The 16924-nt window shown below is 40.5% G+C and overlaps 2 protein-coding genes across 2 annotated transcripts in view; both read left to right on the top strand.

The window, feature by feature from the left end:
- Positions 1-900, top strand: part of LOC148977171 (uncharacterized) — a 37009-nt gene extending 36109 nt beyond the window's left edge. Inside the window, exons 44-45 of the mRNA XM_089117410.1 lie at positions 82-411; positions 550-900. Of these exons, the coding sequence (XP_088973536.1) occupies positions 82-411; positions 550-900 (681 nt within the window). The remainder of the gene's footprint in view (positions 1-81; positions 412-549) is intronic.
- A 2063-nt stretch (positions 901-2963) lies between these two features.
- The window catches only part of syne2b (spectrin repeat containing, nuclear envelope 2b), a 94778-nt gene continuing 80817 nt past the window's right edge, over positions 2964-16924 (top strand). Inside the window, exons 1-15 of the mRNA XM_039652072.2 lie at positions 2964-3293; positions 3377-3721; positions 3819-3997; positions 4088-4403; positions 4514-4678; positions 5356-5703; positions 5822-5958; positions 7041-7182; positions 7308-7481; positions 9138-9212; positions 9315-9416; positions 13772-13930; positions 14087-14242; positions 14397-14668; positions 14795-16856. Coding sequence (XP_039508006.2) covers positions 3279-3293; positions 3377-3721; positions 3819-3997; positions 4088-4403; positions 4514-4678; positions 5356-5703; positions 5822-5958; positions 7041-7182; positions 7308-7481; positions 9138-9212; positions 9315-9416; positions 13772-13930; positions 14087-14242; positions 14397-14668; positions 14795-16856 — 4647 coding nt within the window. The 5' untranslated portion in view covers positions 2964-3278. The remainder of the gene's footprint in view (positions 3294-3376; positions 3722-3818; positions 3998-4087; positions 4404-4513; positions 4679-5355; positions 5704-5821; positions 5959-7040; positions 7183-7307; positions 7482-9137; positions 9213-9314; positions 9417-13771; positions 13931-14086; positions 14243-14396; positions 14669-14794; positions 16857-16924) is intronic.

Below are 16924 nucleotides of genomic sequence, written 5' to 3'. Positions count from 1 at the left end.
ACATACATATATTCATACATTCTTAAACACCAAAAGGAATTATTCACAAGAAATGTATTTCGGATGTTTCTATGTTTTAAGGCTGTTCTGAATCTAAGAGCTGAAGGTGATTCTAAACTGGTGGCTCTAAAAGAAGAGGGTGATGCTCTATGTGCTCATGAGATTTTGGAGGACACCAGAAGACAGGAGCTCATTCACACCCTTAGAAACATTGAGGATGAGTGGAAGAGAGTTCTGGATATGGCTCAACAATTAAAACATCAGGCAGAACTTCAAGACACACTCTCCCAGGAACTAAAAGATCTACAGGCCCAGGAAGAGAGCACGCAATCCTGGGTGAGAGAACAACTGCAAATGCTGCACTGTCTGGGGAAGGAACTTCAGCCACAGGAAAAACTAATTAAAGTACAGGTAAGGGCAGAGGAAAAAGTTTATTTTAATTGAAAAGTCCTTTTTAGGAATCTTGAATGATTTTTATCTACCTAAATCAGGTTATGTTGCTTGCAATGCACATATTGTGTTGTGGAGTAATGTCTGTATATCCTCTAGGCTGTATTGGACCTTGGTGATGAAGCTGATTCCAGATTGGCCAGTTTACAGAGACAAGGGAAAGATGTATGTTCTTATAAAGAGCTTGACAATGAGAGGAGGAGCCACATTGACCAAACCCAGAGAGCAATAGAAGAGGAGTGGAGGAAAGTGCTACAACTTGCCCAAGAGCTCAAGAACCAGGTCAAGCGTGAGGAATCTCTCTACAGATTGATACAAACCTTCTGTGATCAGGGAGAGGACACTCAATCCTGGATTAGACGGCTCAGAGAGACCATGGATTCTCTTCGTGTTACATCTTCCATTCAAGAGAGGCTTAATGGAGTTGAGGTAATAGAAAGGAATATTTAACCCATAATTGGTACAGTAAGTGAGTTGGCCTAATTTATGATAATATGTAATGGGTCTTTTGAAAATGGGGAAACTATTCCAGTCAAGTCACTAATTAAAAACTCCACTCACCTCATCTTTATCTAAAAGAATAATGGCAGTATGTTCTCTGGTTTTGAGTTAAATGTTGATATTTTATGTATTAGCTATATTTGTAGTTCCCTGTCAAAATACTGTTTGACATTATTTATGTTAAAAAACAGATTATATCAGATGACTAAAAGTAGCCGACACATCTTAAACATTCAAAATAGAGGGCTACACAAATATCATTGTTGCATAAAGTGAAAAGATGGGTCTTACTCCTTAGTTAAAGGGTTAGCTAGCTCACCCAAAAAGTTTAATTATCCCATAATTTACTCACCCTCAAACCATCCTATGTGTATATGTATGACTCTTCTTTCAGCCAAACACAATGGGAGTTATATATTAAAAAATCTTAGCTCTTCCCACTCTTGGCCCAAAAAAGTGCATCCATCCATCCATCATAAAAGTAATCCATACGGTCCCAGGGGTTAATAAAGGCCTTAGGATGTAGGATGTAGCAGTAGCTTAAGCTCGTGTGAGAGTAGACGTCTCTCGCGGTTCAAACAAATAAGGCTGGGCAACAAAGTCAAGCTCCTCTGCTCTAAAATTTCGAAATCCTCTGACATTTCTCCTTAAAATTCTTTGTTTTAGACTTTTAATTCATGGTCGGTGTTTTGTTTTGCTCTTTCCTCTGCGCTTATGTGTTTGTCAATATGTCATCCGTTGAAATCCACCCGAACTAGACTTGCGTACGGCAATTACACTGGAAGCCGGTGATTATAGTTTATAAAGTTATAAATATGGATATTTTTTACAAAAACGCATCACTTCGGCCTTCATTAACCCCTGGAACCATATGGATTAACTATATGAAGGATGGATGCACTTTTTTGGGCTTCAAAATCTTAGGTACCATTCACTCCCATTATAAGATTAGAAGAATCTGGATATTTTTAAAAATATAACTCCTATTGTATTTGGCTGGAAAAAAGGCATATACACATAGGATGGCTTAAGGATGAGTAAAGCATGGGATACTTTTTTGGGTGAACTCACTGTGGTAAAGCTCAGGGTTCATGTGTGGGTGATGGAAGGAGACTCAGCGTTGGCGAATGCTGGGGCTTGTGCACTTTATTTTATAATTCTCTTCCCACGGTGCGTCTACATGCTCACACAATAAACTCAAACACTTTGACAAATTAAATAACATCAAACAGTACTCTTTTCGTTGGAAACAGATTCTCTGGTCACCGATTCAGTAACACTCTTTCTGCTGGTCACAGCTTCATTGGTCACGGCTTTCAATAACACTCGGTTCACTGGTCACAGCTACTCAGACGGCGTGCACGAGCTCCCAATCGCTCTGTCCGCATGGCCTTCTTATATGCGGTCTCCTCACGCCAATTACAGAAGTCACAGACAGGTGTTCATCATTTGAACTTGACCCACTTACTCTGCTCGGCTCCGTCCTCGCTCTCCCGCTACAGACTTCACTGAACCACGCCCCCCTCGCCACACTCACCCTTTAAGGGGATACTCCACTTTTTTTGGAAATAGGCTCATTTTACAACTCTTTTAGATTTAAACAGGTGAGTTTTACCTTTTTCAAATCAATTCAGGCGATTTTCTGATATTTAGAAGAATATCAGTAACCAGACCGTTTTTGGTCTCATTGACTACCATAGTAGGAAAAACTACATACTATGGTAGTCAATGAGACCAGAAACTGTCTGGTTACTGATATTCTTCTAAATATCAGAAAATCGCCTGAATGGATTCAAATACGCTAAAACTCAACAGTTTAACTCTGGGGGAATAAAATGAGCCTATTTCAAAAAAAAAAAGTGGAGTATCCCTTTAAGAAACAGGACAATTTGCCTGGAACAGTACATATTTATTAGAAACCCATAAAGGCTACGATTGGCTGCACAAATGCATAAGAAAATAAAACATGAAAGAAATTTTCTTGATGAATATTCTGGTTTTGTTTTTTTTAGGCAGTACTAGCTCATAGATCTGAGGGGGACTTGAAACTTGCTGACTTAAAGACAAAGGGAGAGAGTCTATGTTCCTGTGAAGATCTAGAAGAAGACAAATCCAGGACAATCCAACAGACTTTACAAGATGTACAGCAAGAGTGGACAGGACTTTTGACGGATGCTCTTGAGCTGAAGAACCAATCAGAATTTGAGAATTCTCTTTCCAAGGACCTTCAGGATCTTCAAGAACAAGAGGAGCACACTAAATCTTGGATCAAAGAGCAGTATCTGAAGATTGAATTGCTAGGTGAAGATACTCCGTTACAAGAGAGAATGAATGAAGCTCAGGTAAGAGACAAAGCGGGATATTCAACCTTCAACAAATATGTCTGACTTACTCACTGACATGTTTTTTGGTTTATTTACTCTAGGCCATCCTGAACTCTGAATCAGAGGGAGATTATAAGCTTGCCACACTGAGGAGGAAAGCAGAGGGTATGTGCTCTCGAGAAGGCCTGGAGGAGAAGAGAAAACAGGAAATCCAACTGAACCTAAGATCCATTGACGAAGAATTGAAGAAGGTCCTGGCAAGAGCTCAGGAACTAAAGAACCAGGCTGAACTCCAGGATTCTCTCGAAAGGGAGCTTCAGAATGTATATACCCAGGAGGAGACCACCAGGTCCTGGGTTAAGAACCATAAAGATGGCCTAGACTCACTGGGAACAAGCACTCATGGTACACAGAACCAGATTGAGGAGAGACTAAGCAAAGTACAAGTAAGTAATATAATTAATATTATAATTACTCATGATGTCCATAGTGAAATGATGAAAATGTGGTAGTCAATAACAAGTATAACCGTCTGTCTTTCAGGCAATTGTAAGTCTTCACTCTGAGGGCAACTCTAAGCTTGCCACCCTGAAAAGGACAGTAGACCATCTATGTATCCGTAAAGATCTTGATGAAGACACAAGACATTCTCTCATTGAGAAAATGAAAAACTTAGAGGAGGAGTGGAAGGCAACACAGCAGCAAGCACAGGAGCTGCATAGGTTTGATATAATAATTCTATATGTAAATAGTAATTGCACACACCACTAATAGATGATTCAAATGATCGCAAATAATCATATATTCCACAGTCTGCTGAAAAGTGTAGTGGAACGCCTGGTGTCCTGCCAGTGTCAGAGAGAACAGCTTCAGTCTCTTCTGGAGCAGGTGAAACAGCAGACAGCTGCACTGCCACATCACTTCCCCTGGCCTGGTTTAGGGGATCGAAGGCACACAGTTGAGCAGGCCAAGAGTCTACTAGACCGTACCAGAGCCCTGACCCCGTCTCTGTCTGCTGTCCGAGCACTCGGGAGGGAGATGAGCCAGCTGACCCGTGATTCCAGCTGGATCGATCCATCCTGGGCCACCATGGAGGAGTCCATACCTGAGTTGATCAAAGAGATTACTGTAAGGCTGTAGGGGGTGCTGTGCTAAATATTTCGGACTAATAGTGACTAATAGGTAAGCGAAACCTGATTTATGTGTATGAAGTTCTTTTTGTATGTGTGCTTGCATAGGAGTTTTGCCTAAATCTTGAAGAGGAAATACGGAGAGAGCGAGTTTGTGCTCAGCTAGTTGAGCAGCACACCGTAGCTCAGGATTGGCTGAGAGAGCAGGTCAAAGGTTTCGGCGCCCTGCCCACTGAACGCCATGCGTTACAAGGCTCTATTAACACTCTTAAGGTTTGAATTCTTTGTTATTATATGTATTTTATTTATTGTCAATTTAATGCATAAGTTTAATTTAACTTAAAGCTACACTGTGTAACTCTTTTAGTTTGTTTTTCAACTAAAACACTTAGTTCTTTCAAAAATATACAGTATGTGCTCATTAATGTATATTTACTTGGTTCAAGTAATAAAGTATTCTCGTGAGTGTATAATATACCATTGAAAATACATACGGGTAAGGGGTTCTAATGTCGGTCGCCATGTTGCCCCTCCATCTTGAAAGTATATTAGCCAAAGAGGGACATACCCGTTAATTCAAGCTTCGCCTTTCGCGTTTACGTTTGAGTTAACACTCATGGACGAGGTCGAACTGGAAGCCATGTTAATCTTGGACTATATTGGCCACCGTAGGAGTTAAAACGAAATCGGAATTGAGAGGAACAGAAACTAATATTCACTGGATGGTCATATACCTTTTCACCGCTAGATGGGGGTAAAAATCACACAGTGTAGCTTTAAATATGCAGTATATAAAAAACTGAAAAATTAAATGTTCCCTTATATAAGGGGAAATAAATTTGACAGCTCTAATATTTTTCCCTTTTTCAGTCAAACCCGTTCATTTATAAAATCATAGATATTTTATGTAAGCTTTGAGTAAAATCATCATGTTTTTTTAACCTTTCTAGGCACTTCTTCAGACCGTAGACAGGGAGAAGAGAGAAATGAAAGAACTGGATGCTGTTAAAGATTCCCTGATGGACCTTTGCACTCCAGGAGGTTGTGATGCTCTGACCTTAGAGGTCAGCCATCTTCATGACCTCTGTGTGTTCTCGGAGAAGGAGATGAGGGAACGGTTATCTGTGTGTGAGGCCAGATTGAGTGAAATCGATCTAAGGATTGCTGGAAGGGCACAGATTCTCAGGGAACAGGCAGAGAGCCTCCTGGATGAGCTCCGTGCTCAGGACAACGCTTTAGGATTTCTGGTGGGTAGCCAGAATATCAGCCAGCTGCAGGAGAACTGGCATAGCTTCAAGGTATTGTGGGAGTTTGCTAATTATTCTATGTTCTGTTGGTTTGTTCTAAAAATGAAGAGAAAATCAGTGTATCCAAACCTTAGGCCTACTATTTTTCTTTTAAATTATTTTCTCATAGACATGTGAGAGAGACGTTGAGGCTTTAGAGGGCAAAGTTTGTGACCTTAGTCAGGCCCTTCGAATGCTCCCACCTGATGAAGAGCCCCCTGTTGATGTCATTTCCATAGTGGACAAAGTTACACAGCAATATTGCAGGTACATACAGACATGTTGCTTGTCAAATATTAAGCCGTTTAAAACAGAAAGGTCTGTAATAATGTGTTTAAATTTGTGCTGTTAACACATTTTCCAGTGTAACACGTAAAAAATATTTAACACAATTTACGCAGCATCCATTTTTTTCTGCCATCCTTTAGCTAGCGTTACATTATATGATCACGCACGCAAATGCTTTTTAACCATTCAAGTGCGACAAGACAAACAAGGAGAATTCGCTGTTTGTGAATGTTGTGGCTGTGACACATAGATGACTTGTGTCGTGCACAGAAAGACACGCACCAGTATTGAGTTCTCTTTAATGCTTGAATGAACAATAACACACAATTATGATCTTAAATAAGATCTTAAATTAACTTCAAAAGTTGTGAGAAAATGGGATGTGTGAAACTTAACATGACAGCAGCCATTGCTCTCTGTCATTAAAGTTAATCAAAGGTAACAGAAAATGACTCACTGCTCTTGACTAATGATCTTTTGTAGCTTTAATAAGGATAACTTATCATTTATGCAGTGCAGACTGTATATTTCCTACCTTTTATACAGGTAGGAAGAGTTTATGTGAGGATTATTTAAAGTTCAGCTAAATTAAAAGTTATTATATTTTTTGAAACATAATAAATGTTTAATTACACTGTAGTTTTAAATGGCTATAATTAATGTTTAAAATTGGAGGGGGAATCAATTTCATTGAGACATCAGTTGTAGTAGGCTATTAGTATCAGTGATACTTTGCCTTCATTCATAAAAAGATGCCATTAAACAAATATTTAAAATATACTGTATTAATGCTGTTTTTACATTAATTTGGAGATCAACTGTGAAGTTATTACATTGTAAAATATATTAAAATATTTTTAATCGCTATTAATCACAGAAAAAAATGTGATTAATCTAGTTACATTTTTTAATCGATTGACAGCACTAATTTATATCTGAATCCAGTTTATTTCATTGTACTATGGATAGCACGTTTCTCTCACTGTTTTAGCATAATGTTCTATAAACAATAATTATTTGTTGGATGTGCATTTTGGAGAATCATAATTTTTTTTTGTCAGTCTGCGATCAAAACTGTCGGAAAGGCAGAATGACTGTGCAGACAGCACTGTGCAGTGTGTGAGACAAGCCTTACAAAACATACAGTCATGGAACCAGATGACTCTTGCAAATCCTCCCACCAGCTCAGCCTCATCCACGCAGGTGTGTTTGTGTCTTCATTTGCATGCAGTGTGTGAGTACAAAACGCTGCACCTGCAGTATACTTGTCCATTTGAACAAGTAAGGTTGCTGTTTCAGCGTAAACATAAAACATTTTTACTCTTTAGGCTGCAATTGAGGAAGGTGTGAAACTATGTAAAAGCCTGCAAGTGGCGCTATCCCATAAAGAACTCCTGAGGGACTGTCTAGGCCCTGACTTGGCAGGCAAACTTGAAAGAGATGGACTGAAAACACTAAACGAGGCAGAAAGTAAAACAAATGACCTTAAACAGGATCTTAAGGTGAGTGTGACTCAATTATGTGGGATGGTGTTTTAAAGGGGAAATGAAGCAGTCATTCAAGTTTACATGATTTACAAGATGGATTTCCACTATAATCAACCATTATATAAGAAACATGACAAATGTGAACATGTAAAAGAAAAAAAAAACGTTTTTTTTTTGGGGTTCATTCGCCAGGGCGCCACCATTGTGCAGTATTCTAACATGTGACGTCACAGGGTTGGTTGGCTTTAGTTTAAAGCAGGGGTGCCCAACCCTGCTCCTGACAATCGGCTATCCTGCACAGTTTACCTCCAAACCTAATCAAACACACCTGAAGCAACCAAGTTATTAGACTAATTAGTAAATCAATTAGTTTTCAGGATCACTTGAAAATTAAAGGCAGGTGTGTTTGATTAGGGTTGGAGATGAACTTGCAGGACAGTCATCGGCAGGAGCAGGGTTAGGCACCCCTGGTTTAAAGGTTCTGGGCAGTGAATATCCTGACATCAAGCTTTTTACACCGTGAACAACTAACTTTTTACACTGGGCTGGTTTGCTGCGGTCCGAGCCTGAGCGCGTTTGTTCTCGGCGCCCCCCACAGCGTTGGTCTGGTTTTACACTCATCTTGATTCTATCAAACCCTGGTGCGTTTGCGTGCATCTTGCGTCATCGCAAACGTGCACAGAACATGTTAGAAAGCAGAATGTGGGTATATATTGTGTTTTTTTTTTATTAATTTGCTGCTATTATGCGAATCCGTGTTGCTTTCACATTCACGCGAACCGCAGCACGGTTCGGAAGCAACCGAACTCAGACCACCTCCTCCAGATAATCTCGGATTCGGTACCCCAGTCAGTGCGCACCCGGGTCCCATGACAGCGTTCACATTAGCGATTTTTCATGCGAACCGTGCCCCATTCCGATCTAAACTGCCAGTGTGAAAGCCCCCTAAGTGTTAACTTAGAGTCCATCTAAGTGTCAACTTAGAGTCAGAGTCCATCTGCTGTCAAGAGGTTGATCTTGACCACGTATTGCGTGGTCAATCCTGCATCACCATGGTGCGCACATTTACCATGCTGTGCCGGGAGGTAGACGTGTTGGAAGCGGCAATGCTTTCCCTGAAGGATGTCAGAGTGGAGACACTTTTTCTAATATATGTAGCTACTACCAGTACGAAAACATGGACATTTCATTTCCCCTTTTGCTAACTTACATGGTGTTGACAAGAGACAGGAATATGATGGCAGACATTGCAAACAATGTTTTCATGTGCAGTTTGTTGACATATAATGTCATCTTTTTGTCTGGTACCAATAAACTTCACTTAGTTAGCTAAACACTTAATTGTTAAACAGCGTTAATTGTTCGCGGTCAAAACACCGTGGTGTAAACCGTTTGATTTCGGGATATTCACTGCCCAGAGCCTTTAAACTAAAGCCAACCAACACCGTGACGTCACAGGTTAGAATACTGCACAATGGTGGCGCCCTGGTGGTGAAAGATATAGCGTTTTTTTATTTTTTTTATTTTATATGTGTACATTTGTCATGTTTCTTATATAATTGTTGATTATAGTGGAAATCCATCTTATAAATCATGTAAACTTGATTGACTGCTTCATTTCCCCTTTAAATGAAATATCTAGTGGTTTAAACAGATGAGTTTTTGTTTCAGAATTTAGAGAAGAATGTGAAGCAGGAAGCTCAGAGGTTGTCCCTAGAGGCTCAAAGCATTCAGTTGGAATCACGGGTACAATTTTCACATTCGAAAACATATTTCTAGCCTTTTGTTGTATCAAGCCACACTAACAGACAATGTGCAGCAATAATGTATGATAAATACCATTTGTAGGTTTCTGCTGTGACACCATCAATCAAGGAGTCTGAACAGTTGGAATTTCTTTGTACCTCATCCTTTATCACTGAGAGCTGCGAAATGATGGATAACCGTGAGGTAAAGCCATCTGAAAACCCTGAAAGCAAGATTCCTCTATGTGTAATCTCAGAATCTGCAACAGAAACAGAAGCTCATGCTGCAAGAAAATCACCACCAATATTAGAAACTGAAACTGAACAGGATGATGTCAAAACAAATGTACCGTTAACCAGGGAGATTCTACCTGAACCAGACATAAGAGTGTATGATTCTGCTATTCCTTTAAGCAGCCATGGAGCAAATGAAGCCGAACATGAGAATTTAATTTCTGTTGCTTTGGAAACAAAAGCTGAATATGATGAGGTTGCAGATGAAAAGAAGTCCACTTCCTCGACTGCAGCTCTCCACAGCTTGGAAACCCCTGACACAGACTCTCAGTGTTGTGAAATTCCAAGTCTGAGCTCAAAAGGACAAGAAAGCCAGTTGTCTGTTGAGGTTGTGAGCTTAGATTATTTTTCTGAAAAAGTGAAGAGTGTGAACATTGAAGCAGTGACTGTAGAATCAGATAAAGAGGAAGAGGGCTTATATTGTCTAAATTTTCAAGAGGAACCTGGTGAAAAGGGTGAAGCACAAATAAAAGTAGTTGCTGAGCTCATTTTAGATGTGGATACTGTACACATACAGAGTGTAGACACACCCACAGACAGTTTAGTGAGGACAGTCTCTCCTGGTGCTATTGTAAATGAGAAAACATTGTGTCCAACAATGGGAAAACAAGATGATGGAACTTTAGCTACCCCAGAAGCTGAAATGTCTGACATAGCAAAAGAAGCAATCAGCATTCAGTCTTTTCCTGATGAGGCAGGTGTGGTGAGTGCATCACATATTATTTCAGCAATTGAACCAGAACAGTCACAGCTCACTGAAATAGACACCAACAGACAAGTGCAAACAACCACAGCCCCACTTGCTGAAACACAAGGTCGTGGAGATGATGCTTCAAGAAGTACTGGAACATTTTCTTGGAACAATGGACCAAATGCTAGAATTGCTGACAGAGATGGCGAATGGACTACAAATAATGGTCCACGTGAAATCCAACAGCGATATATTATTCTAGACTTTCCTGAGGGGGCAGAGATGCAGAGGCATCATGCTCATGAAGCTACTCCATTAAGAGAACCTACTGAGACTCAGATTCAGGGATCAGAAAGTTCAGCATCAGAAATAATGGAGACAGAAGGTGAGACAAAATCTTCTGAAACCGAAACAGGAGTTCTAGCCAACACAAACAGACCATTAGAAGCATCAGAACAATCTGAACCGGTTGAAGCAAACCAAAACCTACCAACAAGTCTGGTTGGAGAAGTCATGCATGTCATTGTAGAAGAAGAGACAAAAAAGACCCTGTCAGGTGGAGATCCTAAACCCCCAACCAAGGAGACAGAAGGTGAGACAAAATCTTCTGAAATCGAAACAGGGGTTCTAGCCAACACAAACAGACCATTAGAAGCATCGGAACAATCTGAACCAGTTGAAGCAAACCAAAATCTGGTTGTCATGCATGTCATTGTAGAAGAAGAGACAAAAAAGACCCTGTCAGGTGGTGATCCTAAACCTCCAACCAAGCAACAAAATGAGGGACAAACTGAGATCCAAACAAACCAGATGAATGTCTCAACACTTGAGGAGAAACCTGAAGGGGAAGAGGCCGTGGGTGTCATTTTGAGAGAAGAGACAAAGACTCCATCAGGTGATGAAGCTCAATCCACAGAAATCGAACCTAATCTGACACCTCCAATCAAGCAACAGAATGACTGGGGCACTGAGGTACAATCCAAAAGAATGAATGTCTCACTGACATCAGAGGAGAAACCTGAAGTTGGAGAGGCAACTGATGTCATTATAGAGGACGAGACAAACAAGACCCTATCAGGTGATAAAACGCAATCCATAGAAGCTGAACCTAAACTGACACCCTTAATTAAGCAGCAGAATGACCGGGAAACTGAGGTCCAGTCAAAAAAGGTGGATTTTTCACCAGAGGAGAAACCTGAAGATGGAGAGGTCATGCATATCATTAAAAAAGAAGAGACAAGTGAAAAAGCACTTTCCATAGAAGCCGAACCTAAACCAACGCCTCCAGTCAGGCGAAGAAACGATAAAAAGATTGATATCCAATCAAACAAGGTGAATACCTTAACAACATCAGATGAGAAACCTGAAGGTTTAGAGAGCATTGATATCATTGTGAAAGAAGAGGTAAAGATGGCTCCATCAGATTATAAAGTACAATCCCTAGAAGCTGAACCTAAATCTACGCCACCAGTCGGGCAACTAAATGAGGGTGAAACTGATATCCAATCGAACAAGGGAAAAGTCTCAACACCAGAGAAGAAACTTGACGGTGGGGACACCATGCATATCACTGAGGAGGAGGTGACAAAAAAGGTCACATCTGTTTATGAAGCACAATCCATTGAAGTTGAGCCTAAACCAACACCACCAGTCAGAAGACGAAATGAGAGTGAAACTGAGGTACAATTTGACAAGGTGGATGTCACACCAACGCCTCCAACCAGACGAAAAAAAGGTGATCGGTTATCTTTAAACTTTGAATCACAGATAGAGGGAGAAATATTTCCCACCCCACCAAGCAGAAGACGTAAAGAGAAAATGGGAAGTGAGAGGTTTTCTCTTGATTTAGAGTCCCAACCCACACCACCAGCAAGACGACGTAAAGAGAAAGAAGATAGAAGATTATCGCTCAGTCTAGAGCCCCAACCCACACCACCAGCAAGACGACGTAAAGAGAGAGAAGATAGAAGATTATCGCTTGGTCTGGAACCCCAACCCACACCACCAACAAGACGAAGCAAAGAGAAAGAAGATAGAAGATTATCGCTCGGTCTGGAGACCCAACCCACACCACCAGCAAGACGACGCAAAGAGAAAGAAGATAGAAGATTATCGCTCAGTCTGGAGACTCTACCCACACCACCAGCAAGACGACGCAAAGAGAAAGAAGATCAAAGTCCTTCCCTTCATTTGGAGACTCAACCAACACCACCAGCAAGACGACGTAAAGAGAAAGGAGAAGATCAAAGATTATCAATGGATCTCGACACTCAACCCACTCCACCATCAAGAAGACATAAGGATAAGCCAATGAGTGACAAATTATTTTACAGTTCAGAATTAGGAAAAGGTGATGATGGACAAACTGATGAACATAAAGACAGCGAAGAGCCCACTATTAAACCAACTCCACCTGTCAGACGCAAAATTAGTAAAATAGAAAGTGATGCGACATTAGCAATTTGCAAATACCAAGAAGAGAAAGAGACCTTTGTGAAACCTACACCACCAATAAGAAGGAAAGATAGCAAAGTTGAAAAAGAGATAGTCGCCGATGCTTTTGTATTAAAAGAAGAGATAAGCATAATTAAACCAACTCCCCCTCTGAGACAAAAAGACAGCCAAGCAGAGACTGAGATAGTCTCCACCACTTCTAAAAGTCAACTTGAAGTCCTACCAACTCCTCCAGCCAACCAAATAAAAGATAAAATTGAAGCTGACAGCGTTCAATTAATGCCAAAAGAGCCACAGGTGATACCAACTCCAACAAGCAGCCAAAACAAAAGTTCAGGGAATGAAATTGTTTGTGCAAAACTGGAAGAGGAAACTTATGTTGAACCAATAACTAAACAGGAAGATAAAGAAGAGTGTGACAATAAGAGTGTGATTGGTCGTGAGCATCAAGAGGAGGGGCAGGACTCTGATACCTTGGTCCCAGAAACTATAAGTGTAGTCAGCCAAACAGAGAGCATCAGTGAGATGCAGGTAACTTTAATATGCATGATTTTACCAAAGGAACAAACCTGCATGATGGCGTGGTATCTGCATGTTGGACTCTTGGAGATCTTCAACTGAGGACATGTGCTTTTAGGGACAAAATGAAGTGTCCATTTTTGCTGTAATCCAGTTGTCTCCATAACCAAGCACAGCTAACACATTTGGTTTTAACTGATGGAAAAAAAGTTTCCATTAACACCTGTGGCTCCTGAATTGGATCCTTTTTGTGTCTTTATATGTTGGTCTGCCTTTGGCTGTCTTACCACAGAGACAATCCCATCACATTTTGCACCATGCACTGCCTTTTATCAGTTAATTTAATTATTTTAATATTGTCATGCTCTGTTCTGTTCCCATTTCTCGTTCTTATGGTTCTGTGTATGTTTGGAATGGCTTTTTGAGTTTGATTTCGTGTTTTTTTAAACCATAGTTGATTTTGATTGCTTGAATTTACTTGATTCACTGCTCTAATTTCTCAGTTGTCTACAATCTTTTATCCTGTGCAAGTAATATTGTAGTTGCTATTCTTCAGCTCAACAATTAGTTTACTTTGTTATATTCTGTTATATGTGTTGCAGCCACAGGATCAAGATGTGGATTTTTCTCTGCAAGTTGATTTTAACACTGAAATCTTGCAGAGTCCAGCAGAGGAAGAGCCAAAGGGACCCACAATGAAGGATATCTTTGTGGAGATCAAAAACATGACTGAAAAAGGACTAAAAAGTGTACTCATGGAGGTAACATTTAAAATTAACCACTATAACATCAAATTCAAAATACTTTGAATCGATTTAAACCATGTCAATGCTTTTTACGGTACATTTAGAATAAACATAAACAGGAAAAAATGTGCATTGTGTCAGCTGTCCTTTCAGAAAGCTTTTATTTTGTAGGGTATACCACATGAAAGTACAGAGAAGCTTCTTGACACGTCCAGCACTGATCTTGAAGCTCAGTTAAAAAGACTAGTGTTCCAGTTACTGGACCTTCGAACTTGCCCAGCTGCTCTGAACTCCACAGACATGGCTAAACAATTAGAGGAGGCTGAGGTGGGTCTAAGATTTTTCCTTAGCCTATTTCCTATTTAATATGGTAATGCAATGTTACTGTTTGTTTTTTAATTAATACTTATAAAATAATTCAAAGTTAATGCTGAAGGTGAGCTTATTCAATATTTTCTACTATTTTGTTCAACTATTTTAGGAATGTAGAAGGTGTGCCCAGAGACAGGTATCTATGCTGTCTAGGCAAGACCAGGCTAATGGAGACATTGGCTCTGGCACTAATGGCACAGTTCATGACCCCGAGGGCATGCAACAGCTAAGCGCTCAATGGAGCGCAGTTTTGTGGGATGCAGCAAGCTCTGTTCATTCCAAGGAAGTACAATTGCAGATGGTTACAGATTTTGACCGACAGACCAAAAAAGTCAAAACTACTCTGGAGAGACTCAAAACTGAGCGTGAGGCACTAAGAACGTGAGTATTTACTATTAAGCAAGTCAATTTTTGTACTTTTCACTCTGAAAACGGAGCATGTTTATTACTGAATTAAACTTCTGGTTATTAGAATGGAAAACAAAAATGTGTCTTATATATCTCTAGATCTCTAGCCATAAGCAGTTTTGCTGAGGAGGAGAGGCTACGCTCTTTCTTGAGAAACATGGAACAGGAAAGGACAGCTCTCGGTGAGCTGATTCAAACTTGTTCAAAACTCTCCCCCCACCTCAGTCTGTCTGAAAGACAAGCAGTGGAAATACAGCAAAACAACTTGCAACACCAGTGGAGGGCCCTGGAGAAGGATGCAGAGATTGCTCTTTACATGGTTAACGCTTATGCTAAAGAAAGTGCCAGCCTTCTTCAAAATGTCGGTGCCTTAAAATACCATCTCAAGAACATTCAGAAAACCTTGGATCCATTGAAATTCTCGCCAGTTTTATGGGATGGCAAGAGAGCTCAAGAAATTATGAATATAAATGCTGATCTCACTTCCACCCATCAGCAGTACCTCTACCTTCAGCAGACCTCTGAGGCACTTGCCCAGGAATTCCAATTCAAGGCAGAGACAGCCAGCGTAGAGCAGGACCTTCAGCATATCAAAGATCAGCTGGATCAAATAGGCGAACAGTTAGCAGCTGCAACCCCTAGCAGCAGCAACCCAACGTTAAGTAAAATTGTACAAGTAATTACAGATGCTCTAGCTTGGGCCAAACAGACAGAATTTAACATCAAAGGACGTCAGAAAAAGGTGTCTCTGCTTCCAGAAGAGGTGCATCGACAGATTAAAGATTTAAAGAAATTGCAGTCAGATATGAGCTCCAAGCAAGCCCAGTTAAAGGCTTTGGTTGAGGAAGTCAATGAGCTTATTCATGACCTAGATGAGGAGGATGTTTCAATGGTGACTTCATCCTTGAAAACCCTAGAGGATTTGTCCAAATCAACAGCAGGAAAACTGGCCAAGGCAGTTCACGTGATGGAGTCAGGGCTTCAAACCCGGGAGAAGATGTCAGAGCAGATAGCAGATGTTGATTCCTGGGTTGTTGGACATCTCTGGAGGGAAGCTTTGAGGAGGGAGGATTATCAAAGTTTGAGTCCGGCAGACCTGGATCGCAGGTTGAGGCAAATCCAGGACACTCTTGGAGAGGCAGAAAAGCAGTCCGCTGTCACTGAAGCTCTTCTGATGAAAAGCAATGACATTGCGTCAGAGCTACATGTCTCAGAGAGTACTCAGCTCCATGGAAGACTCACCAACCTTCAAGAAGACATCAAGGGTATTGTTATCTATGAGAAAGCATGTTGCCAGAAAGTTATGGATGTCATACAAAGCCAAGAATCCTCTCAAAGGAAGGTATCATCTCTTGAGAACAGCCTGAGACAAATGTTAGTTGATTTAAAAAGACACAGGTTTCCTGTTACCAAGGATACCCTCTCTGTTATCGAACCCTTTAAACAGATGATTGTGGAGCGCAAATCTCAGGTTGAACAAGTCAGTCCCTGCGCAGAGGACAAGAGAAGAGAGTTATTATGTGTTATCACTGAACTGCACCACAAAATGATCGATTTGGATCTCAAAGCACAAGCTCATGAAAGGTACTTGAGTCTTAGTCAGTGTATTGAAGATCTAAAGGAAGAAATGGAGGCCCAGATTCCAAGGACCAAAGATGAGAGCATCAACAAAGAGGAACGCTACAGAGCCTGTCAGAATCTACTGATCCAAATTCCTTTAATACAACTCTTGTGTGAGGAAACTAGAGTTGAACTCCAGGAAATCATAGCAGATCTTTATCCATCTCAGATCTCTGCTGAACAAATAAAACTCGAGCAAATCTTGGAAAGTCTCAAAACCTCAGAATTGACAGTGAACAATAATCTTCAGATACTGGAAAGGGATCTGCTGAAACATATTCACTACCCATCAGAAAAGAGAGTCCTTCAGCAGTTCCTCAAAGACACTAATGAGGAGCTAGAAAAGCCTTGTTGCATTGAGCCAAAAGGAGGAGTGATTGAAAAACAATTAAGAAAATGCCTTGTGCTCAGAAAGACTGTAGAATCTAGAATGCATGTGCTTGAGTTTCTTGAAAAAAAGATTGGAGCTCAACCTCCACAGGACTCCAAACAGCTTACTTGCTTGAAAGATATGGTTTTGGAAAGGTGTGATCAACGAATGGTGAGTTTACAATGTGTTTAATCTTTGACTCACAATTTCGTGGACCTATTTCTTTGCAATATAATTGG

The sequence above is a fragment of the Pimephales promelas genome, chromosome 11 (assembly GCF_988280905.1).
Source record: "Pimephales promelas chromosome 11, fPimPro1.hap1.1, whole genome shotgun sequence".
Taxonomy (NCBI): Eukaryota; Metazoa; Chordata; class Actinopteri; order Cypriniformes; family Leuciscidae; genus Pimephales; species Pimephales promelas.
Note: the sequence above shows the minus strand (reverse complement) of the source record. Positions and strands in the feature narration are given on the sequence as shown.